A 24,057-nucleotide genomic window follows, 5' to 3' on the forward strand; every position below is an offset into this window, starting at 1 on the left:
ACAGGACAAGTGAAGATAAAAGGTGAAGATAGATATGGCTTAATAACTCGTTGGGATTTCTTGTTTTTGGCAGTACATGTACATGTAGTACGTTTAATGGCCCACAAGCTTTGCCGTAAAGTGTTTTCCATGGTCGCTCGCATGCATCAAGGCGTATAGGTTTAAAATATGCTGTCACTGATGAACTTACGGGCACAAGCTTTTAAGTTAGCTTCGTAATAACCAAAGACTGGCGTTTTTTGCTTGGAATAGAGAAAATATTTGAAAATAGTGCATTTAAATACGTGGTCCATTTGCTGTAGCATACCAGATTCCATGTTTACGATGGGCCAGTTCTCTACCAACTTGAAGATTTGATAATGACCATGGATATGCCAAGTGATTCTAACTGATTTAAACTTTTCAGAATCAATTTAGCTCCAATCATTGTTTATCAAAGATAATTGGGGGAATAAGTAATGTCAAATAATTCAATAGGGCGGACGGGGATAGTGTCCTTCAACTTAACACAGTTGGCAGGTTCTTTTACATTTAGACTTGACGTATGTACTTTGCTGACATCGACGTCTCCAAGACTGATAGCGACATTTTCGAGTACTGTCCTCGCACCTCCCTAAAACAGGGAGGAAAAACTTGGTTACGGGTTTAAATGCATGAAATCAATGACTAAAAACTCGTATCTGTTGTATAATTATACATTGCATGGAAAAAGAAAATAGATAAAAAATGCAGTAATTTCATTTTCAATCACAAAGACTGACTGCTTCTACTAGAAGAGACAGGTTTACCCAGTCCTCCAAAAGGATATTCCATTCATTGTTAAACGCGGACAGGCTCATTTCGTATATATGAATCAACGCCAACTTCTTCTAAAACTGCTCATGATACGAAAATCGTATATGCATACAGAGCAAGATGCGTTTACATATCGAAAAATTTAACTCAGGAGTCCTTTTCGTCACATTATCTCCCTCTCTTACTTTCTCAACTTAACTCGTTTGGAAAAGAATTTTGTAATAGCTGACAGTTTTATAGAGAAATCGTTGTTTAAAGAAAATCCAAATTATTTTTTAGCCTGAGGGACAATGATAAGAATGGTGCAATTTTGACATGATAATTGGTTTCGAACGATGACAATAAAAATGGTTCGACTTCTCCACAGGGATGTGCAAGCTATTTGAAAATTTTGCAGCTGTCCTGGTTTTACCTTTCCCCCTCTGTCCTTTTTCTTTCCCTCTCTGTTTACACTCTGCTTTGTACATAAGGTTCGCCTGCTGAGCATCAGTCGGACTTAAACGTTTCCTCTGACCAATGGTTACCTGGAAAAGAAATCCGTATTTTTTTATTTTTTTTTTATTTTTTTTTTTGCGTTAGCCTTTCGGAATGTTTAAGATGGCGTGTTAATCAGTTTGAAGAAAATCTGTTACAAATGGTACAATCTGATTTGCTACGCGGATCAATGTCAGTCAGCTTCTGAGCAACTGCGCACCTACCCCTTTCATAAGCCAACAATAGTCAACTGATGACAAGTTAGGGTTAGTGTTGGTTTAGGGGAGGGGTGGGTGCGCATTTGCTCAGATATTGACAATACCCTCCATCTATTTCGTGATAGATTTTGGGTATAGCGTTAAGCTTAGAACAGTGGCGGATTGAGGGAAGGGGCCCAGGGGCCCAGGGGCCCAGGGGCCCAGGGGCCCGGTCCCCTCTTATTTTGGATAATAAATAAACGCAGAGGGAAGAAAAGCCGGCAGGTGTACATATACACACAAAAAACTGGGTCCGACCCTTAGCTCAAGGTCCGGATTCGCCACTGTGGAGTAAGCAACAGATGATCAGGGACGTTAACCCTTTAACTCCAATGAGTGACCAAGACAGAAATTCTCCTTACAATGTTAATACAATATCAAGCAGATGAGTTATGAGAATAAAGAAAAATATCAATCTTGGGAATATTGATTCATCCGTTCACGAATTCTCCGACCTGACGTCATAAGAATAGAATGACAGATAGTGAGGAGAATTTCTAATAAGAACTTGGGATGAAAGGAATGATGCAATTCTTTGCGTGAAAAATTACGTAATTAAATAGAATTTAAACTATAGAGTCTAGATAACGATGGCTAAACATACCCCTTGTTTTTTAACAACTATCGTTGGCTTTCCATTCTTGCTAAAAGCTTTACTTCTGTAATGCATCACACTTCCATAATCATATGGCGTAAGAAATGAGTCAATTTTCGAACGATGGTACTTGTGAAAATTCTTCTTTGCTCCTGAGAAAGAAAGACTATCGATAAGGACAAAGTAACGCAGTGCGTTCACACTTTGAGTGAAAAATAGATTAAAGGTGAACTGGTGCAACAATCACTTGGAAATTTGCGGAAATCAATGCTTACCAGGGCGGACGTTTAAATACTTTATTTTGATATAAGAGTCCCTATCAGGTCGAGACTGTTCGTGATAAAATCCGATTGCATGCCGTGAGAGAAGTAAAGCTTTATAAATTAAAAGCCATATCACAGGTACTCTTAGCTTAAGAATGCCAGCTTGGCAAGAATTGTAAACTGTCACTCTGAAACTCTTCATCGTAACAGCTACTCAGGCGATACAATGAAAACAACCCCACAGGAACCTAGATTTATCGCAGTCAGGTTAAACAGGTTCTTATTAGTGTTTTGGAAATTTACTGACTGTTCAGGACATTTAAAAAATTAACTGAGCCTGGATTTCGTCATTCAAGTGCGTTATTATAATTCAAACTCTTGATTATCAGGAATATATACTTTACTTTCCTGATAGCTCCGACGAAGGGCTAACGCTCGAAACGTCAGCTTTTATAATCGTGGCCAATTTACCAATTCACCTTTGTTGATATATTCAAATTATCTCCTTCAAACAGACTGGAGTTTCGTATACTAAAACTCTCTAAAAGGAGAAATCATAAAGGATTTAATATAATACGAAGCCTAAAGCAGCTGATATTTTGTCCAATACGACATGATGAAAAGATCGCTTTAATTTCTATTGCCGCACTAACGTGCTGGGCTCAGAGTTTCCAACGCTTATAGATTTTCATAATGCTTAACGGATGAGATTTTTTTCCGATGAAAAGCAGTCGATATTTACCTCTACTTTACTATATAACAGTTGTAGATAATGCCGGCTTTTTTTGTGCACCAATTCTAACAAGCTAGCTCTCCATTTCGATTGGTCAGTCTTGATATTTTGAATCATGTCTTCTATTAACGGTGTAAAAAAAAATAATTTAGGTTACTGAAATGCAGTGCGATCGTCCCCTTGTCGCAATGTAACTCAGGTAATTGGCTATTCCTAAGGTAATTGGCTATTCCTAAGGTAATTGGCTGTTCCTAAAACAGAACAGGCACATTTTCTAACAGTAACTTCCATGAGCTGCTTGACATGTTTTAATGGCGCACATACTCTTACCATCGGGACTGTGTGATGCACTAAGCACAGACCTCAGCAGCAGAAGAGCGAAAATCCACCTCATCTTTAACTTAACTCTGGAGAAAGGAGTGTTTTAAAAAACAACTACCAGTGACCCGCTAAAAGACCTTCAGCTATAAATAGTATTTTGGAACGTCCAACATCAAGAGTGCCGAATGAGATTTAGACAGTGGTTAGAACCACTTAGGATTCTCAACTATTTTCGTAATACTCGTGTACGCTTAAAAGAAGCAATATATAAGTGTTTCGTAAGAGAGAAGCCGCTCAAAGATTGTGCATCTGCAATGTAAACAAACAAATTTGGTCTACACTTGAGTAACAATGACTTCAGCGGTACTGCGTTCGTTTAACCCATGTTTTAGCCTCTTTTAAAATTAAAGCCATTGTCTGGGTTGATAAAATCGTCAACCACACACCGGCTGCGAATATAGAAATGAATAAATGAATAACTGAATAAAAAAAGAAGCATGGATATAGCACTTAAATCGACCAATCCTCTTAGCACTCTACAAGATTGTCTGTCAAAATGATATGGGAGAAATAAAAAAAAAAAAAAACTGAAATACGGCAGGCATATATAACAAAAGAAAACTGTATTAGCGATAAACTGGGATACTTAGCTTAAGCTCTAAATGTTATACGTGTAAATATCCAAAACAGAATATCTCAATGAATCTCAACTTTAGAAGGAACTTCAGATGACTGAATGAGTCTGAAAGTCTCTTTGAACCGCGGGCAGAAATTTTTTTAAAAGGCTAACTGAGTATAAGTTAGAGCCATTTCTTCTACTTTTTTTCATTATGAAGGGGGTTTAGCGTTTAAAAACGCCTTAAGGATAAATTCAACCGATGACATATCATAACATATATAGACAAGCTAATATCTAAAAAGAACGCGGTGATTTTGGATTATGATAACTGGCAGTGACGAGCCATGTATTGCCTTGCTTTTCTAATGACCTCTTGAGCTGAAATTAACAGTTCCTGTGCAAAGGAATACTTCATGCATTGACGTAGTTTAGAAGTATTGAAGGAGAAAAATATCGGGGAAATTTCCAATGAAAACGGAAAGTAAGGCCGTTGTTCCAATGACTCACCCGCGGTCTTTCAGGTATTTTACGCAAAGTATTCACTGCCAACTTCAATATGACATTATTTCTAGCCTCCGGTTAAAAAGTTATTTTGGGATAGCAGATATTGTCTCAATATGTCCAATCTGTATGTTGTATCTTAACTGAGCTTTTGAAATCCTACAGCGCCAATAAACTTTGTTGTTTCTGTTGTTGTTCAGCGTTCATAAACTTCAATAAAACAATAAAACCAACTGAGAAGATAAATGAGGCCTTTTAAGATCATGCAATATATATATCCGTTCGAAAAGAAGACTTTCTAGTTACATCATGATTATCATATTTATGTCGCACCATTTTATAATTAGTATAGGAAGCGTATTTAACCTGTCGCTTTTTTCAATCACTGTTTCCATGAAAGAAATAGATTACTGACGTAATTTTAAAAGCTACCTCAAATGTTTAAAGGATGAGTCCAATTTTTAGAATTCTATTGCGATCAGCTGTTGATAAAGATGTAGGTTCAGAGCCACCTTATTTTCTGATGAATTAGAGTTGCTGTCTATCTTATTCACAAAATTTGTAGTTTTATTGTCATCAACTTAATAGAGCTGCTACACTTTGAGAGAGGGAGACGAACAGACACCCCTCCCATTAAACATTCGCTTTTCAATGGGCGTCCATCGTGGCTGATTTTTTTGATCAGGACCCAGGAGCGTGGCCGAGTAAAAACGAATCATAAGATCAAATAATTCCCGCAGGTAACATTATTTTAAGCTCGTGATTAAAAGGTGAACGGGCGGATAGAAAGCATCCCCGTGGTGAATGAGAAAAATAAGAATACTTACCTTCTTTGTTGGAAAAAAAACATCTAGGTCTCCCTAAATCTTTCCAAAAGAAATGGATAAATGACTAAATAGGCGAGGAAAAAAATTCTCGTCCACCATCAGGTTGGCTTCACTCCGTACCACATACAGTTTGACTTTTTTGTGTATTTGTTGAAAATTCATTGCGAAGAAAGATAGTTTTGTTTTTCTCAGCACTAGTTCATTCCTGGTGTTCTGGATGTGTAACAAAAGGCAGAAAGGAGAAGATGCCCGAGAGACCATTTAATTCATCTTTCTTCTCCGATGAAAATCTGTAAATGAATATAAGATGCACGGTGTGGATAATTCGGAGAGCAGCCGTGAGTGGCTCAATCACATATTTCTTCCAATTTTCCCTTTTTTCTTGGTCGGTGCTGTTAAATGCCGGACCTTCTCTTGGCAAACTTCATGACGCTGCCACTGCGTTACTTCTTGTCAGCGGAGCACTTTACTTCTGGTTCTGGACCACTATTAGTCATCACACGGCCAAAATCGGCCTGAATTCATGCTCATGGTGCACTTTCATCTTCAGACTTATTACGTCCTGAATTGTGACAATCGGTGGTATCGCATACCCATGAAGGATATAATAAACAGCTCGAACATCGACTATACGCAAATAAGATCAAAGTACACGGTGAACAATATAATTTGGATATATCAACAAAGTTGAAATGGTAAATTAGCCACCGTAATGATTACAAAAGCTGACGTTTCGAGCGTTAGCTCTTCGTCGGAGCGAATAGAGGACTTGTGGGTTGTGTGTGCTTTTAAAGGCAGAAGATGGAGCTACGTTATTGGTGGGAGCATGGCAACGAGAAAAACATGAATAAATTAGTGGAATGAAAAGCGTTCGTTGATCCCTGTGGGATTTAGACTACCAGTTTGAAAGATGAGCTTTTGTTCAAAATTTTTACGGCTTTCCGTGCTACCTAAGTGCAAGGAAAGACCGCAGATTGCCATGTGTTGCTTAGAATGATTAGGTAAATTGAAATGTCTAGCGACTGGTTTCGATGTGTCCTTGTCATTCCTTTCCACGTCTCGAAGGTGTTCTCGGAATCGGTCACCTAGTCTTCTGCCTGTTTCGCCGATGTATATCTTTTTGCAATAAGTGCAAGTTATGCAATAGATTACATTGGCGGAGGTGCACGTGAAGTGATCGGTGATCTTAATGGATCGTTTAGGTCCCGATATTTTATCAGTGTTGTGAATGACGCAGCCCCAAACAGTTTCTTTTGAAACTATCAGCCTTTATACAGGGTGGACAACTGACTGCAAAATTCAATTTCGTATTCCACTTTTGATCATCTTATTTTGAGTTATCATATTTATTTCATCAAATTGTAAAAAACGGCGGGTGTATATACTTATCGCAATGATCGAAATAAAAGCAGAGTGCGCAAGAAAGGCGAATATTACATTTCTTACCTGTTTTTTTCTATATCAGTAGAGAATAACCCCAGCTCATCAAATGAGTTAGGGAAAATTTCAAAATCGAAAACAAGTGAACTACTTGATATTTACCGAGCTGTGAGTAAGTTCTATACAGCTTTGGAATTTTTCCACGTAGAGTCTTCAGATAAGCTAATGTAAGGTGATACTTCACCGTGATAACATTTGTTATTTCACAGCTGTGCAAGCGAAGATCCGTCTCCATGGCAACATGCCTGATATGGCTTTCTTCCACTTAGCCAGAAAAGAGGTCATAATTGCCAGGTTAGGAACACTTCAAATTTATTTTCGACCCAGTCGAGATCGCAACCGGTCACTTTCACGATACGTGAGGGGTAAAATGCGTGTTTTGTTGCTTTCGCTGCTCTTGATTTGTGGAACATTTCCTTCCCAAGGAAAACGTAGGTGAATAGAATAGTTAAAGATTCTTATTAGAAGATATTTGATTAACGGGAGTTTGTAAACACAGAAAAATGATGTTACCCTAATAGATTTGAATCGCTAATTAAGAAAGAAGCCGATCCGAATTTAAAAGTGAAACATTTAGATTACAATAAATTAAGTGAGTTACAAAATGCAAAAAAGTCTTCTTCAGTATTGTTTGTGGTAAAAGAGCTCGACTACTGGTGAATTACCAATTGTAATTTTCTCTTATCTTTCATTATTTCAGTTTGGTGCGTCAGTAGGACAAACAAAGCTATCAGGCTAGATTGGAAGCTCTTGATAACTTTAATTATATAATTTACTCAACTGATATATAATTTAGACCTCGGAGAAAACTGTACCCCTAGGATGCGTCTTTTTGCTGATGATACTTTGATCTACAGTACTATTGAGTCCCATAACGATGCCACTAAACTGCAGTTAGATATAACAGCGCTTCAGGAATGGTCTCAGAAATGGCAAATGAAATTTAACCCCGACAAATGCCACGTCTTAACAATATCGAGGAAACAAAATCCTGTAGAGTCTAGATACGTCCTTATGGGAAAGTTTTAGACTCAGTCACCCGCCACTCCTATCTATGCGTAAAATTGTCCAGAAACCTCGATTGGGGCCAGCATGTAAATAACAAAGTCACGAAGGCCAACCCATCACTTGGTTTTCTCCGACGAAATCTAAGCAGCTGCCCCGAAGGCGTGAAAGAGGCGGCCTACAAAGCCCTTGTGAGGCCTCACGTGGAATACACCAGCTTGGTTTGGGACCCACACCTAAAGAAACATGTCAAACAGATTGAGGGGGTGCAAAGAAGAGATGCGCGCCTCGTTAAAAACTTTTACACACGTGAACCAGGAACAGTCACAAATTTATTGAATGAATTAAACTGGATACCCTTGGAGGTACGAAGAATAATCTCGCGGCTAACCTTATTCCACAAAGCAATTTATAGTGATGGCGGCCTGGCCCTTCCAAACTATCTTATGACGTAGCAGACTTTTCAGAAACTCTCAGAACAAGTTTATCGAACTACAGCCACATATCGAGACTTATAGAAATAGCTTTTTTTGTAGAACTGTGAAGGACTGGAACTCATTACCGAACGATTTTGTTAGTATCAAGTCCGCAGGTCTTTTTAAAAAGACCTTATCTGAGTATTTTATTTGATGTTAACTTCTTAATATTGTATATAACTGATGCTGTGTAATTGTTTTTGTCCGTTTTGACTTTTGATGCATGAAATTTCCCAATTTATTTAGATATCTTGCGTTATGGCAAACCCTTTGCAGGACTAAAAATTTTTGAATAAAGGTTGAATAAACAGTTCCTGTGCAAAGGAATACTTCATTGACGTAGCTCAGAAGTATTAAAGGAGAAAAATATCGAGCGAGAAATTAACCACACGTGGGAGTAGATTAAGAGCTCTCCAAAGTATCTCGTTGTTACGTTACGGGTTTGCTAAGCGATGTTTGTTTAATTTGCGGTTTTTTTTTAACTGCGTCTTTCTTTTTTACCTATTTTTTTTTTCTTCCTTTTTCTTTTTTTTTTTTTTTTTCTTTTTACGGTTACTTTCCGCCTACTTAAACGTCTTTCAAAATTAAATCAAAATTAAATCAAAATGAAAGCCGGAAAACAAAAGATTCGCCAACCATTACTCTTTTAATTCAACGCTTTGACATGTTTGATCTCGGGTTTAGCTGAAGCAGAACAGCATGATAAAAAAAACACCAAATAATTGCATGAAAAGAAATGAAAAAAACACGCTAAAAAGCGGTAAGACAGTTACAAAGGGAATGATCCAAAAATGCAACTTTTAGAGTCTCTTTCCGCGCTAAGATTTAGAGCTACCCTACGGTTTATGCAAATTGAAAATTTGGAAAAAATTTCGAGCTCATTGTCTACAATTAAATCGTTTCTCTATCGATATCCTTCCTTCTTTGTTCAGTTCATTACACTGTATTTTAACTATGACCTCCCATTTCGCATCTATTTGTAATTCACAACCTGTTGTCAAAATGTGTCCTATGATCTGGTGAAAAAGTACATCGCCGAACGATTTGCTGAAGCCAAAAAATAGAGAACGAGTTGAAACCTTAATAAGTCGCTGACTCTCCGACGACGCGTGGAAACTGAGCCATCTATACTGAGAAACAAAGCCGCTGAAACTAATTATTTGCTTAGTAAATAGTCCCATTGTAGGTTAGAATTTAGATATTAGGGAACTTTAGCATCACGTTTACGGCAAACGGCGAACCTTAGGAGGTCACGTGACCACCGCTTTGCCGTCACGTTTGCAGTTTGCGGTTCCAGTTTCGACGGGAAGAAGGCGCTCAAGCTGTAACTTGTGACTTACGGGAAGATTTTTTTGCCGCTTAACGAAACCAACTTACGTTTGAAACTTTTAGTAAGAATTTTCTTCCTTTTATGGATCCAAATGTCGTTTTTTGTGACTAAAAACAATGTATTTTGCATGATCTAAATGGAAGAAAGCCGAGTGGGGAAAGAAGTTGAAAACAAAATGGCGGCTCGAAGTTCTTAAACATGGGCATGCAAAGAAGCACAGTTATGGAGTTCTTAATCAATGTGTGCCTTCTTCTATTTCTAGAAAATGCCTTTTAGATGGCCAAGACGTGATGCTGGCGACCGAAGTGGCCCAGCGAAGGACAAAGTGTCCCGCTGATTATGAGGAAATTGCGAGGGTACTTTCCCCTATTTTTTCGGAGGACAAAAAACCCGTTGTGCTCTCAGGGCGAGCTTGTAGAGAAAGGATGAATGGCCTTATCTCAAAATACCTTGAAAAAAATAAAAAGGCTCTTAAAAGGTAGGCATTTCCCACCAAAAGACGTCAACGCCATGCTAAATTCAATTTTGGTGACGACGGCAAACGTGAAAGCTCAAACAGCCAGCAGCCGTTTGTCGTTCGCAGTAAGTGCGATGCTAAAGGTCCCTATTGATCAACCTTCGATTATCGTTCAAAAGCAGAGTGAAAGTACTCTGCACGAACGTTTGAGCCTGCGGAGACAGGAGATACCCAGCGGTCTATTGCCATTCAATCGAAAAATGCCTGGATGTTTACGGAAACCTACATGCTAGTCACCTAACTACTACAACCCTTTCATTACTTTCGTAATTCACAAGCTTTAATGAGAATTGAGACTGTTTCATTTCAGAGGTAAGCACCCAGATAAATGGGAAAGACACACTGTGGTGAATAAAGGAGGTAACTTTCTAAAGAAAATCTGGTGATGCGTTGGTGGGGTAACAAGGTAATTTGGTTTCATCAACTAAATTGATAATGCAAATTGGCCATTGTAAATAGTTTAAAAGCTGACGTTTGGAGCGTTAGCCCTTCGTCAGATTGAAGGGCTAACGCTCTGACGAAAGGTTAACGAACGAAACGTCAGCTTTTTTGGCCAAATTACATTATCAACTTGGTTGGTATAATCAGACACAGCGGTGACCTCTGAAGCGAGTTTTTTTCAAATTTCAGCAGGTTAGGAAGACCTCGTTATACTGGAAACGAACTTGGTGTTTATATTGTCTCTGTGCCTTTTCGATGATGGTGATAAATTTTTTTTCAGTCCGGAGATAAATTTCAGACAGTTTACATTAACTTACGTTAACTGGGGAAAAAACCGCTTTCGGTTTCCGAACTGAAAAGGTCAGCGTTAAAAATAGAGAAAACAAAAGAATGTCGTTATGGCAACAGCTTCGTGACCTCATGCTCATTTGTCATGCTGTAAGGTTACTAGGCGGAAAGAATATTTGGGCCGCGAAGCAACAAGACAACAGATCGAGAGTACCGTCCAGCTTGGATTAAGCTGAACTGTGCTATCTAATCGAAGATTTAAAGGACTTCTTGTTTCTCGAAGGGAACTTCAAGTAAGTACAATACGAGAGGTATGTTGAAATATGTCATCAAGCTGTACTACTTTAAATGTGATACGGTTCCGCTGAGTGGCTAAGCGGAATCACAATATCACTGAAATGAGCCGAGGGAAAATACTACGTAGTTCGTTAAATGTCCGCGCGTATTACATGTCAAATCATCTAATAAGGTTGTATGTATCGACGATGCACAAGGGTGCATTGATGTTCAATACATGAAAACTTAGGAAGCAGATAGCGCTGATTTATGTTCAATATCTTTGCTTTTTGAGTAATTTCACTTAGCATGCAAGTATGCAACACAACATTGAAATAGTTGCATCGGTATTTTGTACGCAAAGGGCTATCCCAACAAGACGCCGAAGGATATCAAACATTTCAATGCCCTCGGTAGACTTTTTCAATGTGTTTTGAAGATATAACAAAGGGACTTCTTTATCGAAACTGACTTAAAACTGATCATGTAATAAGGCGGTTTTCAAATTAACAAACAGTGTTAAAGAGAGAGAACAAAAGGATTGATCAACTATAACAGCAGCTTCGTACCACATTGTGTTTTTTAATGTTTTGGCATTCAGGGTTACTGAGCGGAAAGAATTTTTCAACAAGACTGCAAAGGAACAAGACCACAGATCGAAAGTACCGTTCTGCTTAGATATAAAAAGTTCTGAAATGTGCTATCTGACCGAAGATGTACAAGGCTCCTCTTTTTGAGGACAAATTCGAAGTATTGAAGCTATAATACGAGAGCGAGGCGAGTGAAAACATTTGATCAAGCGGCATTAATCAAATGCGATGTGATCCTGCGAGATAGCTGATCGGAATTACAAAATTAGTCAAATATGCTGAGGAATTATGTTTCTCTGGCTTTAACCAAGTGGACGCCTAGGGAAATTAGAAGTTCTATGCTCTCAGTGAGCTTATAGCATTAAATTTACTGGAAAGGGCTTTATATTCCAACTTAATCAGTCACAGGGTGGTTGGGGGGAAATAGGAAAAAATCTTTGAAAACCTTAAAACTGCAAAAAAAAAAAAAAAAAAATTCAATCAAAAGCGAAAACCGCATGAAAAACTGATAAATTTTCCCATCCCTGAAAAATCCCTATCGATCCGATACAGTGATGACAAGTGAAGCATAAAGAGTAAACTTAGATTATTTCATCACAGTATTTAAGACTGCCATGGACTTGCATAAAGCTCAGGTGGTGCGGCCTGCGACTGCGGTGCATTATATCTTTACAATTCCCAAAATGGCGGTCTTACCATGTGGTTGCGGCGTTTCGAAGAGTAAAGTTCAAGTCCATTTTTTCCCTACTGCCATATATACGGACTAGAATGACTGAGAATTCAAAGATAAACCCTTCCACAATAACTCGAGGCTACTGATTTTTTTAATAATTATACAATTTATATTCTTGTATTTTTGCTGTAAGGATGAAAGGATGCAAATCCCTGTGAGTCGCACTTCATTCTCTTATTTCTTTTCTTACTATTCCTTTCTTCTATTTGACCAAAAAGTACACCTAATTACTTCTCATAGATAGAAGTAATCATGGAGTGTATCACACTTCAGCGCACCTCTTGCTGTTTTCTCGGAATTTTTTTCTTGCAAAGCTGGGTGCTGTAATTGTTTGCTCGCGCTAAGTTGGTAATATAGCCTTACTATATTGGAGAAACTGACAGATTTGACTAGAAATTGTTCCTCTCCGACTTTACATAGGCAACAATGAACAAAAGAACGCATTTTGGCAGTACCTGGAATTCCCCAGGTAAGATAGCACAGAAAATAAGCTCAAACGAAACAAAGGAAAGCAGCGTCAAAAAAGACCAGCTAAAAGAAAGTTGTTTCCTAGGGCAAGCACTTTCATCCTCTCACCCGGAGATCACATGGAAATGTGATTGAAGCGACATTTGAGCCAGAACGCAGCTCAGTCGCGGGCCCTTTTGTCTTCTATACTAGTAGCTGCTTAAATTGTTGGCTTTAGTTCGGACGCTCCCTCTCGAGTGGTCTTTGCGGGCTCACATTTCGAAAAGCAGCTGGTAATAGAGCCCAGTTAAATTGAAAACATTCGCGCGAAAGTCCTTCATAGAATTGCAATTTTGCAGTCACAAAAGACTAGAGGTCTACAAACTTCCATCGAAAATTCCTAATCCAGCATTTCCATTTGTGAACTAAGACCTGAACGTCTGGAGATTCGGTTTCTTCTTGAAGTCCTTGGGCTTCATCCGTTGCCGGCGTGTGAGGCACGTTGGAAACCATAGTTCACAAACTGGTCGACCAAAGTGCTTCACAAAGCAAGATGTAAAGTGACTCTTCTTTAAAAATCAAAAGGAAACATTTGTAAAGAAAACCAATCCATTATGAATAGCACGGAACTTATGGAATTAACATTTAGCTTTGTGTGTTTTTTATTTTATCAGGCTTAACTGGCGAAGGCTTAAATAAATCGATGAATTGAGCGGGATTCCGGGAGACCTGGTCGTTGACTAGAATGGCTTTACAACCTTTCACAAACGAGCAATTGAATTACCTCAAGTTTACCATCGTCGTGCTCAATGAAATCCCCAAGGCATTGCGCCAAGCTTTCAAACAGATGTGGAACAATACTTTCGCGTCACTGCCCGGTTTCCAGCCCTGGGATGACTCTAATGCGGTGCGTAACTTGTTCTTAAGTACTGAGAGTGGAGTAACCAAGGTCCCCACACATCTCTCCTATGATGAATGGGATTGTACAGCCCTGTTCCAGGCCACCATCTATGCACGGTCCTTTGCTTTGCCAGACAGCAAAGGCCATCACAGGATACTCCATGAGTTATACTTGAAGCCCTGTAAGTTACCACGTGGTACTTTCCATTCTTCTGTGGTTAGCCTCACTGGAAATAAAGCAGAAACCTTTGCATTGGCGATTGATCAGCTTCGAATGTTGAGAAATTCACTCTGTCATTTAAATAAATCCGAATTGGACAAAAAAACATTTGATCAATATATTCAACTCGCTAAAGACGCGATCAAAGCCCTGGGAGTTAGCACTAGCCCCATTGATGCTGTTGGAAGTTTGACTGAGTCTGACTTTCCTACCGAGAAAGTTCGGAAGTTAGAAAATGACGTCAGAACAGAGCTTCAAAAAGAAAACGAGTTCCTTAGAGAAGTTAAGGATGACTTGAAGGTTATACAGAAGTCTCATCAGGAAGGCACTGAAGACGTAAGGAAAACAATCAAATCTGCAAATGCTGCCACCCAAGAAAAGATTGAAACCAAGTTTGCCGAGTTTCAAGCTCAAAGCAGAATTGTCAGGGAAGATGTTAAAGATGAGCTACACAACCTACAACGATCGCAAAAACAAGACACCGAGAACCTGAAAGAGGCAATCGCTGCTAGTCAAGGAATGATTCTTCAGAATATTGCCGAGTTATACAGAAATCAAGGCGTGAAAGACCTAATGAAGGAGAAAATTCCAGGTAAATGACAACTGATGTGATCACAGTGTGAACCATACATTTTCAGGGTTCAACCTGGCGATTTGGTGATTATTTACACCTTTTTTCACGTTTGACAATGAAAAACTGCGATAAAATATTGTAAAGCATGACACGACGTTTCGACGTTTCCAGAACGTCATTATCAAGTAAACTAAAATAATAAAATCGAGCATACATATAATGAAGCGGTGAATAAATTACAAAACGTTAAAAGCTAAACAAAGAGTTTAGCCCTAATGGAATCGCTCTGGGTGTTTAAATTGGGCCTTATTGTTCTTATGTACAACATTTCATAAACAAGACAATCCCATTTCGTGCTGCATTTTTTAAGCATTCTAAACTGGCTCTCATTGAGTAAGTCAATGTTCCCATGGGCATCTCTCAGGTGGCGACCAATGGCAGAGTATCGATGATCAGCAATGCGTTGAAACAGATGGCGCGTCGTATATCCGACGTAATTTGAATCACACAAATCACATTTAAAACAGTAAACAACACTATGCTGATTTACGATGCGTGGCTTGATTTCTTTAAGCTTTAGGTCCTGCTCAAGTTTCTTACTGGTGTAGACTGGTTGTACATCAATGCCAATTTTTGAACTGAGATCGCGCATTTGTCTTTTGGCAATGTTCACTGAGATTTGATCTTTGAAAGGAATACTGACTCTTAAAGTTTCAACAGATTTTGTCTTAGTATCTGGTGTAGAGGAATAATCACATTTGTCGATAATAAAGTTCACTAAAGAACTAGGGTAACCAAGGCGATGAAACATAGATTTTAGATGCCTACACTCATCGACGAATGCTTGGTGCGTAGAGGACAATTCCTTTGCACGATGAACCATTGTTTTGATAAGACACTTCTTGTAGCGCAAATCGGTGTGACTTTGAAAGTGAAGTAAAAGGCCCGTGTTCGTAGGATTACGATAGACCTGAGTCTCCAGCTTGTTGCCGTTCTTTGTTATCAACGTTGCAATAAAAGGAATTGAATCGTTGTTGGAAAGTTCCATAGTGAAATTTAAACACCCAGAGCGATTCCATTAGGGCTAAACTCTTTGTTTAGCTTTTAACGTTTTGTAATTTATTCACCGCTTCATTATATGTATGCTCGATTTTATTATTTTAGTTTACTTGATAATGACGTTCTGGAAACGTCGAAACGTCGTGTCATGCCTTATAATATTTTATCGCAGTTTTTCATTGTCAAATGTTTTACCAAATCTTTACTTATTCGAATTTTTTCACGTTACTCATTATTTAGTGTCCTTCACAGACGTTTCACTTCCTTGGCACATAATGCTAAGAGAAAACAAGTTTAGTTGCGAGGCAAAAAGGAACTGCATGAAAAACCACTCAGAATTTCTTTTCTCAAGATTTTACGGTTTTAAATACGCTTTCATAACACAGTAATACTGCTTCATCTAATTCATCCATTTCAATGGCGTTCATCAGCGCAAGAATGAGGGTGACCTGTGAGAAAGAGACCGTAAGTCACATGAAATCTGGTTTTTAAGTTCATTTCAATCTTTACTACTGAATAACGCATTTGTGCCACATGTTAAATGATTAAATGTGCATAAAAAGAACAAACATAAAATCTACTCAACTGATGCCTCTTCCATGCCAATGCCATTACAAGCTACAGAATAGAGCACAGTTGAATGTTATCTATTTGTTCGGTTTTGTGTTTTCTTTTTCTTTCCCTTGTACCAATACAAATTTTAAGTGCATACTAAATTATCATGTCAAAGGCGCTTCTTTAATTATATATTTTTGCCTAAAACAAACCTTCCTTGTAGGATTTATACCATGCGCTTTACGACTTCATCTCCCTCCCAACTTTACTGGCCGTGGCAAAGAATGTGAAGAGATTATTGGTCACGTGACTTCGGAGTCGACCCGTCTCGTATCGGTCTGGGGGTCACCAGGGTTTGGAAAGACGTCTACCGCAATCGTTGTTGGTCACCAACTTCAAAATCGCGGGCTACCTGTCTACTTTATCTCACTGCGTGGGCTTAAGTCAAAAGGTGATTTAACCTCAAAGCTACTCAGCCACTTTCGAACCGGAGAATCGGAAAATCAGAATTTGACACCTGCCGATGAAATTGGTTTCATTTTTAAAAGGCTATCGGATCCATGCGTGTTGATTCTCGATAATGCCGATGATTTGCTTGAATGTGGCGAGCCAAATGTAAAAGAGGAGACTGTGAATCTGCTGAAAGATATTCTCAACCGTAGCGAAAAGGTCAAATTTCTTTTAACCACTCGGGAGTCAATGGCCTATTTGCATATGTCCCTACATGGACACAAGTCCATCAGAATAGGAGAACTCGACAACTCATCCTCAAAAGAGTTAGTGGAAAAGCTTCTTCCAAATTTGAGCGCTTCTGACCCAACAAAAATCGTGCAAATATGTGGGCAGGTGCCCTTAGCGATATGGTTGTTGTGTAAGTCGCTCCCCGAGGATTCCGTCCAATGTAGTGCAGATCTTGATGACTTAATGCGGACAAAAAATAACCCACTCGAATTGCTGGACAACCCAGAATTTCCCAGTGATGCTAGACTTAAAACCCTATTTGAATCGTCTTTCCAGAGACTTTCTTCGCAGGACCAAGAAGCACTGGTGTCCTTGAGTGTTCTTCCAGATAAATTTGATCTTAAGATTGCCACAGCTGTTTTAGGACTAACGAGGTTCACCGAAACCAAGAAAGTTTTGGGAAGACTGCAAGGGAGGGCTCTCCTGGATAAAAGCTCCAGTTCGGATAAATTCTCCATTCACAAACTCTTACAGTCATTTGCAAGAGACAAGGGTGAACATATCATGAAAGAAACGATTCTGAACGCAAACACTCGCTTTTTATCATTCTACATTGGATTTGTTGAGAAACTTAATGAGATGTTCCTCACAGGACACTCTATGAAAGCATTGATCGAGTTCTTCGACGATGAAAGAAGCATTGTCCAAAGTTTGATGGATGGTTGTTCAGATTGCAAGATAGCGGACAGAGTTTTTCAAGTTTTGGCAAAAGCCGAGTTTTTTCTTGATACTGCTTTCTTCAACAACGAACCTAATTTTGAAAAGATTTTTCAATCGGCAATAGAGGCAGCTAGCCAGCTTGGACGAACTGTTCTCCACAGACAACTACTTCAGTCCAAAGCGTTCGGCTATATGACCTGGGGACACAGTGAAAAAACAAAGCTGTTGCTTTCGGAGGCCAGTAAACTTCAAAGTTCAACGGCTACCATTTGTCCTGAAGAGAAAGGCAAACACTTGTGCTACTCTGGCATCTATCAGCTTGTGGTAGGAAAGACGGAAGATGGAGTAAGAAGTTTACAAGAAGCTATTTCCCTTCTGAACAACACTGCTGAACACAAAGTTCTGAGACTTATGATATTTCAAATCCTCGCTATTTTCTATCGATGCGCAAAAAGCGATTACGAGATGTCAGCCACGTTCTATGATAGAGCCGTGCAAGAATGCAGAGAAGCAGGAGACATGCATTTATTAGTAATTCCGGACAATGATGGAGAAGCAAATTATGGGAATGAAGACAGAGTACCCTCAAGTACAGAAAATCTTGGAAACGAACCAGTTCAAGTTGAAGTGACCTATCTTGTGGGCAAAGCTATTGCAAAAATATCTTCAGCTGAAATCATTGAGTTTTCAATCAAGTTACTGTTCGGAATGCTTCAAGGCATTGAGTCAACCAATGAAATGACCAAACCGGGCTGGTTTAAATTTGAAGAAAACACCATTAGCATGCTGAGAAATTCGCATAATTATCAGGAAGGTTTATCACTAACTCAGAAACGTATCACCTATCATCTAAGTTCACTACAAAAAAGGACAACGGACGAAGAACACGACAGCTCAAGTATGCACAAGGAGGCTCTAGCAAAGTGGTATTCGCTTCGAGGACAAAATCAACATTGCCTGCGTCTCTTCTCAGAAGCTGTCAGTTCGAAACAACATGCTCTAACCATCATCCTAGAACTCTTCGGTGAAGAAGATAGGAAGACCGCCCATGCACATTGCGAATTAGGGTTATCAAAATACGCACTAGGAGATTATAACGCAGCTGCTGAGTCCTACAAGCGTGCACTCGACATCGAAATTCAATTGCTTGGAGAAGAACACCAGGAGACCGCTAACAGTTACAATCAGCTGGGGCTTACCCAATATGCACTTAGAGATTACACCTCAGCCGCTGAGTCACACAAGCGAGCACTTAACATCAGACAAAAGGTATTGGGTGAAGAACATGAAAAGACTGCAAACAGCTACAATGAGCTAGGGGTTACCCAATATTCACTTAAAGATTACACCTCAGCCGCTGAGTCACACAAGCGAGCACTTAACATCAGACAAAAGGTATTGGGTAAAGAACATGAAAAGACTGCAAACAGCTACAATGAGCTAGGGGTTACCCAATATGCACTTAGAGATTACACCTCAGCCGCTGAGTCACACAAGCGAGCTCTTAACATCAGACAAAAGGTATTGGGTGAAGAACATGAAAAGACTGCAAACAGCTACAATGAGCTAGGGGTTACCCAATTTTCACTTAAAGATTACACCTCAGCCGCTGAGTCACACAAGCGAGCACTTAACATCAGACAAAAGGTATTGGGTGAAGAACATGAAAAGACTGCAAACAGCTACAATGAGCTAGGGGTTACCCAATATTCACTTAAAGATTACACCTCAGCCGCTGAGTCACACAACCGAGCACTTAACATCAGACAAAAGGTATTGGGCGAAGAACATGAAAAGACTGCTGAGAGCTATGATGAGCTAGGGGCTACCCAATATGCACTTGACAATTACACCTCAGCTGCTAAGTCACTCAAGCGAGCACTTAACATTAGACAAAAGGTATTGGGTGAAGAACATGAGAAGACCGCTAATAGCTACTATTATCTGGGGGTTACCCAATATGCACTTAAAGATTACACCTCAGCCGCTGAGTCAGAGAAGCGAGCACTTAACATCAGACAAAAGGTATTGGGTGAAGAACATGAGAAGACCGCTAATACCTACCATTATCTGGGGCTTACCCAATATGCACTTAAAGATTACACCTCAGCCGCTGAGTCACACAAGCGAGCACTTAACATCAGACAAAAGGTATTGGGTGAAGAACATGAAAAGACTGCTGAGAGCTATGATGAGCTAGGGGCTACCCAATATGTACTTAAAGATTACACCTGAGCCGCTGAGTCACACAAGCGAGCACTTAACATCAGACAAAAGGTATTGGGTGAAGAACATGAGGAGACCGCTAATAGCTACCATTATCTGTGGGCTATCCTAGTTGCACTTAAAGATTACACCTCAGCCGCTGAGTCACAGGAGCGAGCTCTTAACATCAGACAAAAGGTATTGGGTGAAGAACATGAAAAGACTGCTGAGAGCTACGATGAGCTAGGGGTTACCTTATCTGCACTTGACAATTACACCTCAGCCGCTGAGTCACTCAAGCGAGCACTTAACATCAGACAAAAGGTATTGGGTGAAGAACATGAGAAGACCGCTAATAGCTACCATAATCTGGGGGTTACCCAATATGCACTTAAAGATTACACCTCAGCCGCTGAGTGACACAAGACCCGGATCCAGAACCTCCGGCTACGTCGGCTTTGTCCCGGCGTAAGAAGCTTGCAAAACCATCTGCAGCAGCATTGGGTAAGGCTGGCAAGAGGTCCTCGGGCGGTAAGAAGAAGACCTAAGCATGATGGCTTCCCTTTTGTGCTCAGTGATGGCTCTTTCCATCCTTGCCTTAAACTGTAATGGTCTGCGGGACCAGTCTAAAACGGTTTGGCTTTCTGCAGTGGTTGCGTTCCCTCCCCATGAAGGTTGATGTTGTCTGCCTGCAAGAAACTCATTGTGTCACTCTGGCTGAGTGTTCTTTGTGGTTTTCATCGTCCGGCTTTTCGTCTGTGTTTGCTCCTGGTTCTGTTCAGTCGTGTGGTTGTGTTATTCTCTATCGTTCTTCTTTATCTCTTCTAAACTCCTGGTCTGCCGATGGTCGTTATCTGCAATGTGAATTCTCCCTCTTTGGCAAAGTCTTCCGTGTGGTCGGTGTCTATGCCCCTAACTGCAACCCTGCGCGGAATAAATTCCTTGATGACCTCCATTCAAAAGTCGATCCATCTGTCCTACTGTGCTTACTGGGGACTTCAACGCCGTTTTTGACCGAGCCCTTGACCGGCGTGGTTCTGAACCTGCAAGTTCATACAGAGACAGTTCCTCTTCGCTGGCCCAGCTTTTCGAGGCATGTTGTGTTATGGATGTGTGGCGTTACCTCCATCCCTCCTCCTCGGGTTTCACCTGGACCAGGTGGGATGGCAGTTTGGCGTCGCTCATTGATCTGTTTGGGGTGCCCTTTGCCTGGCTCCCATCGGTGTCCTCTTGCGCTATGTACTTCTGCCCCTTTTCGGACCACAGTGCAGTAGTGCTGTCTGTCTCTGTTCCCGACGTCGTCCCACCTGGGCCAGGCTACTGGAAATTGAACACATCCATGTTAGATGACCCGGAATATTGCCAGCTCGTTAGGGAAGAGTGGATTTCGTGGCGTCGTACCCTTCCTGGCTTCCCCTCTCTCGCCAAATGGTGGGACCGCGGGAAAGGTCGGATAAAAGGCCTTACCATCAGGTACTGTCGCAAAAAGTCATCTCAAACAACTGCATCGAGGGCTGCCCTCGTTCGCTTGATCGATCATCTTCGGGCCAAGCTGGATGCTGGCATGACCTCCTGCGCGGGCCCTTACCGATCTGCGCTGGCGGATCTGGCAGCTATGGACACCTACGTTGCCAAGGGTGCTCAAGTGCGATCAAGAGTTAAGTGGGTTGAGGAGGGAAAGTCCTCCTCGGCCTATTTCTTCCGCCTGGAAAAGAAGCGGTCTGCCGACCGCCGCATCTCTGCGCTGAGAGAGCCCGGTGGCTCTATTGTTTCTTCTTCTGTTGCTTTGTGTGCCACTCTCGGCTCTTTCTATTCCGACTTATATACGGCTTCTCCTACTGACACTTTGATCCAATCTTCTCTTTTGGGTAATCTGTCTTCTGTCCTTCCGCGAGATCGGGCTGATAGTTGTGAGGGCCTCCTCACCCCCCTCGAGGTCTATGAGGCTCTCAAGGGCATGAAGCGGAACAAGGCTCCTGGACTGGATGGCCTTCCAGCGGAGTTCTATCTTCGTTTCTGGGACGTAGTCGGTGCTGATCTCGTAGCTGTTCTTAACGACTGTTTTTCCTCCGGTTCTTTGTCTCTCTCTCAGCGTAGAGGTGTGATCTCGTTGTCTTTTAAAAAGGGGGATCGTCTTGATCCAAAGAATTGGCGTCCCATTTCGCTGTTGAATGTCGACTATAAACTGGCATCACGAACCATTGCTGGCCGGCTCCTCCGTGTCATTCACCTGGTCGTGCACCGGGACCAGACGTGTGGAATGCCGGGTCGGTTCATAGGGGAGAATGTCACCTTTCTCCGTGATGTTGTGAGTTATGCTGAGTCTACGGGCACCGCGGTTGCAATCTTATCCCTCGACCAAGAAAAGGCCTTCGACCGGGTGGATTAGGGCTTTTTGCGATCTACCCTTGTCACCATGGGTTTCGGCCCCCAATTCATTGCTTGGGTAGACTTGTTTTACTGGCAGGTCCAAAGTGCCATTAATGTAAATGGTCATCTGACACCGTTTTTCGGTCTCTCGCGAGGTGTCCGGCAGGGGTGTCCCCTGTCTCCTCTGCTGTACGTTTTGGTCTCGGAGGTCCTTGCCTGTAGTATTCGCTCCAACCCCCGTATCGTTGGCCTTTCCCTCCCGGGGTGTCCCCCACTATCCCCCATATCTCAGTATGCTGACGACACGTCGTTCATTTTAACATCCGACGATGGGATCAAAGCTGCTCTGGAAGTTTATCATCAGTATGAGCGGGCGTCCGGGTCAAAGATCAATTTCGGAAAGTCCAAGGGCCTTTGGTTGGGCGGCTGGCGGGGCCGTACGGACTCCCCCGTCCCTTTCGATTGGACACCTTCGAAACTCAAGGTCCTTGGAGTGTTTATCGGTCCTGGTAACCTGGAAGAGGATAATTGGCGCCCGCGCATTTCTGCGGTGGACCATGTTCTCAAATCCTGGCGTTCACGTGTTCTGACCTTTCGCGGCAAGGCTCTCGTTATTAATGCTCTCGCCCTCTCCCGGGTCTGGTATGTGGCGTCACTCATCCACATGCCGGCTTGGGTGGAGACGGAGCTTACTCGACTTGTGTTTTCATTCTTTTGGTCTGGCAAGCGGGAGCTCGTCGCCCGCGCTGCAGTAGTGAAGCCAGCTCTTTTTGGTGGTTTTTCAGTGGTCAGTGTTCGCTTCAAGGTGTGGGCTCTTCTGGGTCAATGGGTGAGGAGGTTTGCCTCCTCTCCCTCCAGTTGGGTCACACCGATGTCGTTTTGGTTTCAGTCTGTCCTTGGTGTCTCTCCTCTCGTTGCGTTTTCCCGCCCTTTTTCTGTTGACTCTAGAGCCTTGCCACCATTCTACCAGTCTCTCATCCCGGCGTGGCAGAAACTTGATGGGTCTTTTGCCACGTCCAGGGATTGCCTTGTTTATGCTTCTTCGTCTCCTTTGGTCTGTTCCCCTGTTGTCAGCATGTCTTCTAAGTCATGCTATTTGTATCTCCTTTCTGAGAACATGGTCCAGCCCCGTTGTGTGTACAAGTATGAACTTCAATTCCCTAATCTTGATTGGCCTGCCACGTGGCGTACCCTGTCTATGTTCGACCTGGATCGTCGTGTCACCGACCTTAACTGGAAGATTGCGCATGGCGTTCTGTACACTGCTCGGCGTCTCTCTCTTTTTGGTTTGTCGGTTTCTCCATTCTGTTTTTGCGGTCCCCAGTTTGAGTCACTTGAGCATCTGTTTTACTATTGTCCGCTTGCTCAGAGTGTTCTCTCCTGGGTCCAGTCTTTGTTGTTCGTTTTCTCCCCTATGAGTCCTGTCATTCTTTTACGTCATGTTCTTTTCGGGTTTAAGACGAGTGAATGTTTCTTCTTAATGTTTCTAAGTACTGTATTTGGTTGTGTAGGAACGATTACCGGTTCCGTAATGTTCGTCCTGGTGCCGTTGCGGTGATTGCGTCCATTAAAGCCCGCTTGAAGTTTTATCTACCTCTAGCCTTCAGGCGGTGCAAATCTAGCAGACGTCGTCGCTTCTTCCACAGACAGTGGTGCGCTCGTGGCGTTATTGCTTCTGTCTCAGGCAACTCTCTGGTCTTCAATCTTTAGTTCTCCCCCTTCTCCCCCGTGTGTTCCTGTGTCCGTCATGTTGCCTTTTGTGCTGGGTCTCCTTCATTGGTGTACTGCACAGGGGTTTTGTTCCGTCTCAGTCCTGTTGTGTCTGTCATGTAGCCACTTGTGCTG

The 24,057-nt window shown here is 41.4% G+C and overlaps 1 protein-coding gene and 1 pseudogene across 2 annotated transcripts in view; one reads left to right on the forward strand and one right to left on the reverse strand.

Moving 5' to 3' along the window:
* Positions 1 to 195: 195 nt before the first annotated feature.
* LOC148722826 (zinc metalloproteinase nas-14-like) overlaps positions 196 to 24,057 on the reverse strand; it is a 38,689-nt gene continuing 14,827 nt past the window's right edge. The window contains exons 6-8 of the mRNA XM_088732526.1: positions 2,131 to 2,273; positions 1,208 to 1,319; positions 196 to 613 (exon numbers count right to left, since the gene is read on the reverse strand). Coding sequence (XP_088588652.1) covers positions 504 to 613; positions 1,208 to 1,319; positions 2,131 to 2,273 — 365 coding nt within the window. The 3' untranslated portion in view covers positions 196 to 503. The remainder of the gene's footprint in view (positions 614 to 1,207; positions 1,320 to 2,130; positions 2,274 to 24,057) is intronic.
* Positions 10,797 to 24,057, forward strand: part of LOC148722827 (uncharacterized) — a 65,190-nt pseudogene continuing 51,929 nt past the window's right edge. The window contains exons 1-5 of the transcript XR_015991491.1: positions 10,797 to 11,175; positions 13,603 to 14,449; positions 14,600 to 14,640; positions 16,460 to 20,258; positions 21,355 to 21,364. The product of XR_015991491.1 is annotated as an uncharacterized LOC148722827 (transcript). The remainder of the gene's footprint in view (positions 11,176 to 13,602; positions 14,450 to 14,599; positions 14,641 to 16,459; positions 20,259 to 21,354; positions 21,365 to 24,057) is intronic.

This window comes from Stylophora pistillata, chromosome 9, assembly GCF_964205215.1.
Source record: "Stylophora pistillata chromosome 9, jaStyPist1.2, whole genome shotgun sequence".
Classification (NCBI taxonomy): domain Eukaryota; kingdom Metazoa; phylum Cnidaria; class Anthozoa; order Scleractinia; family Pocilloporidae; genus Stylophora; species Stylophora pistillata.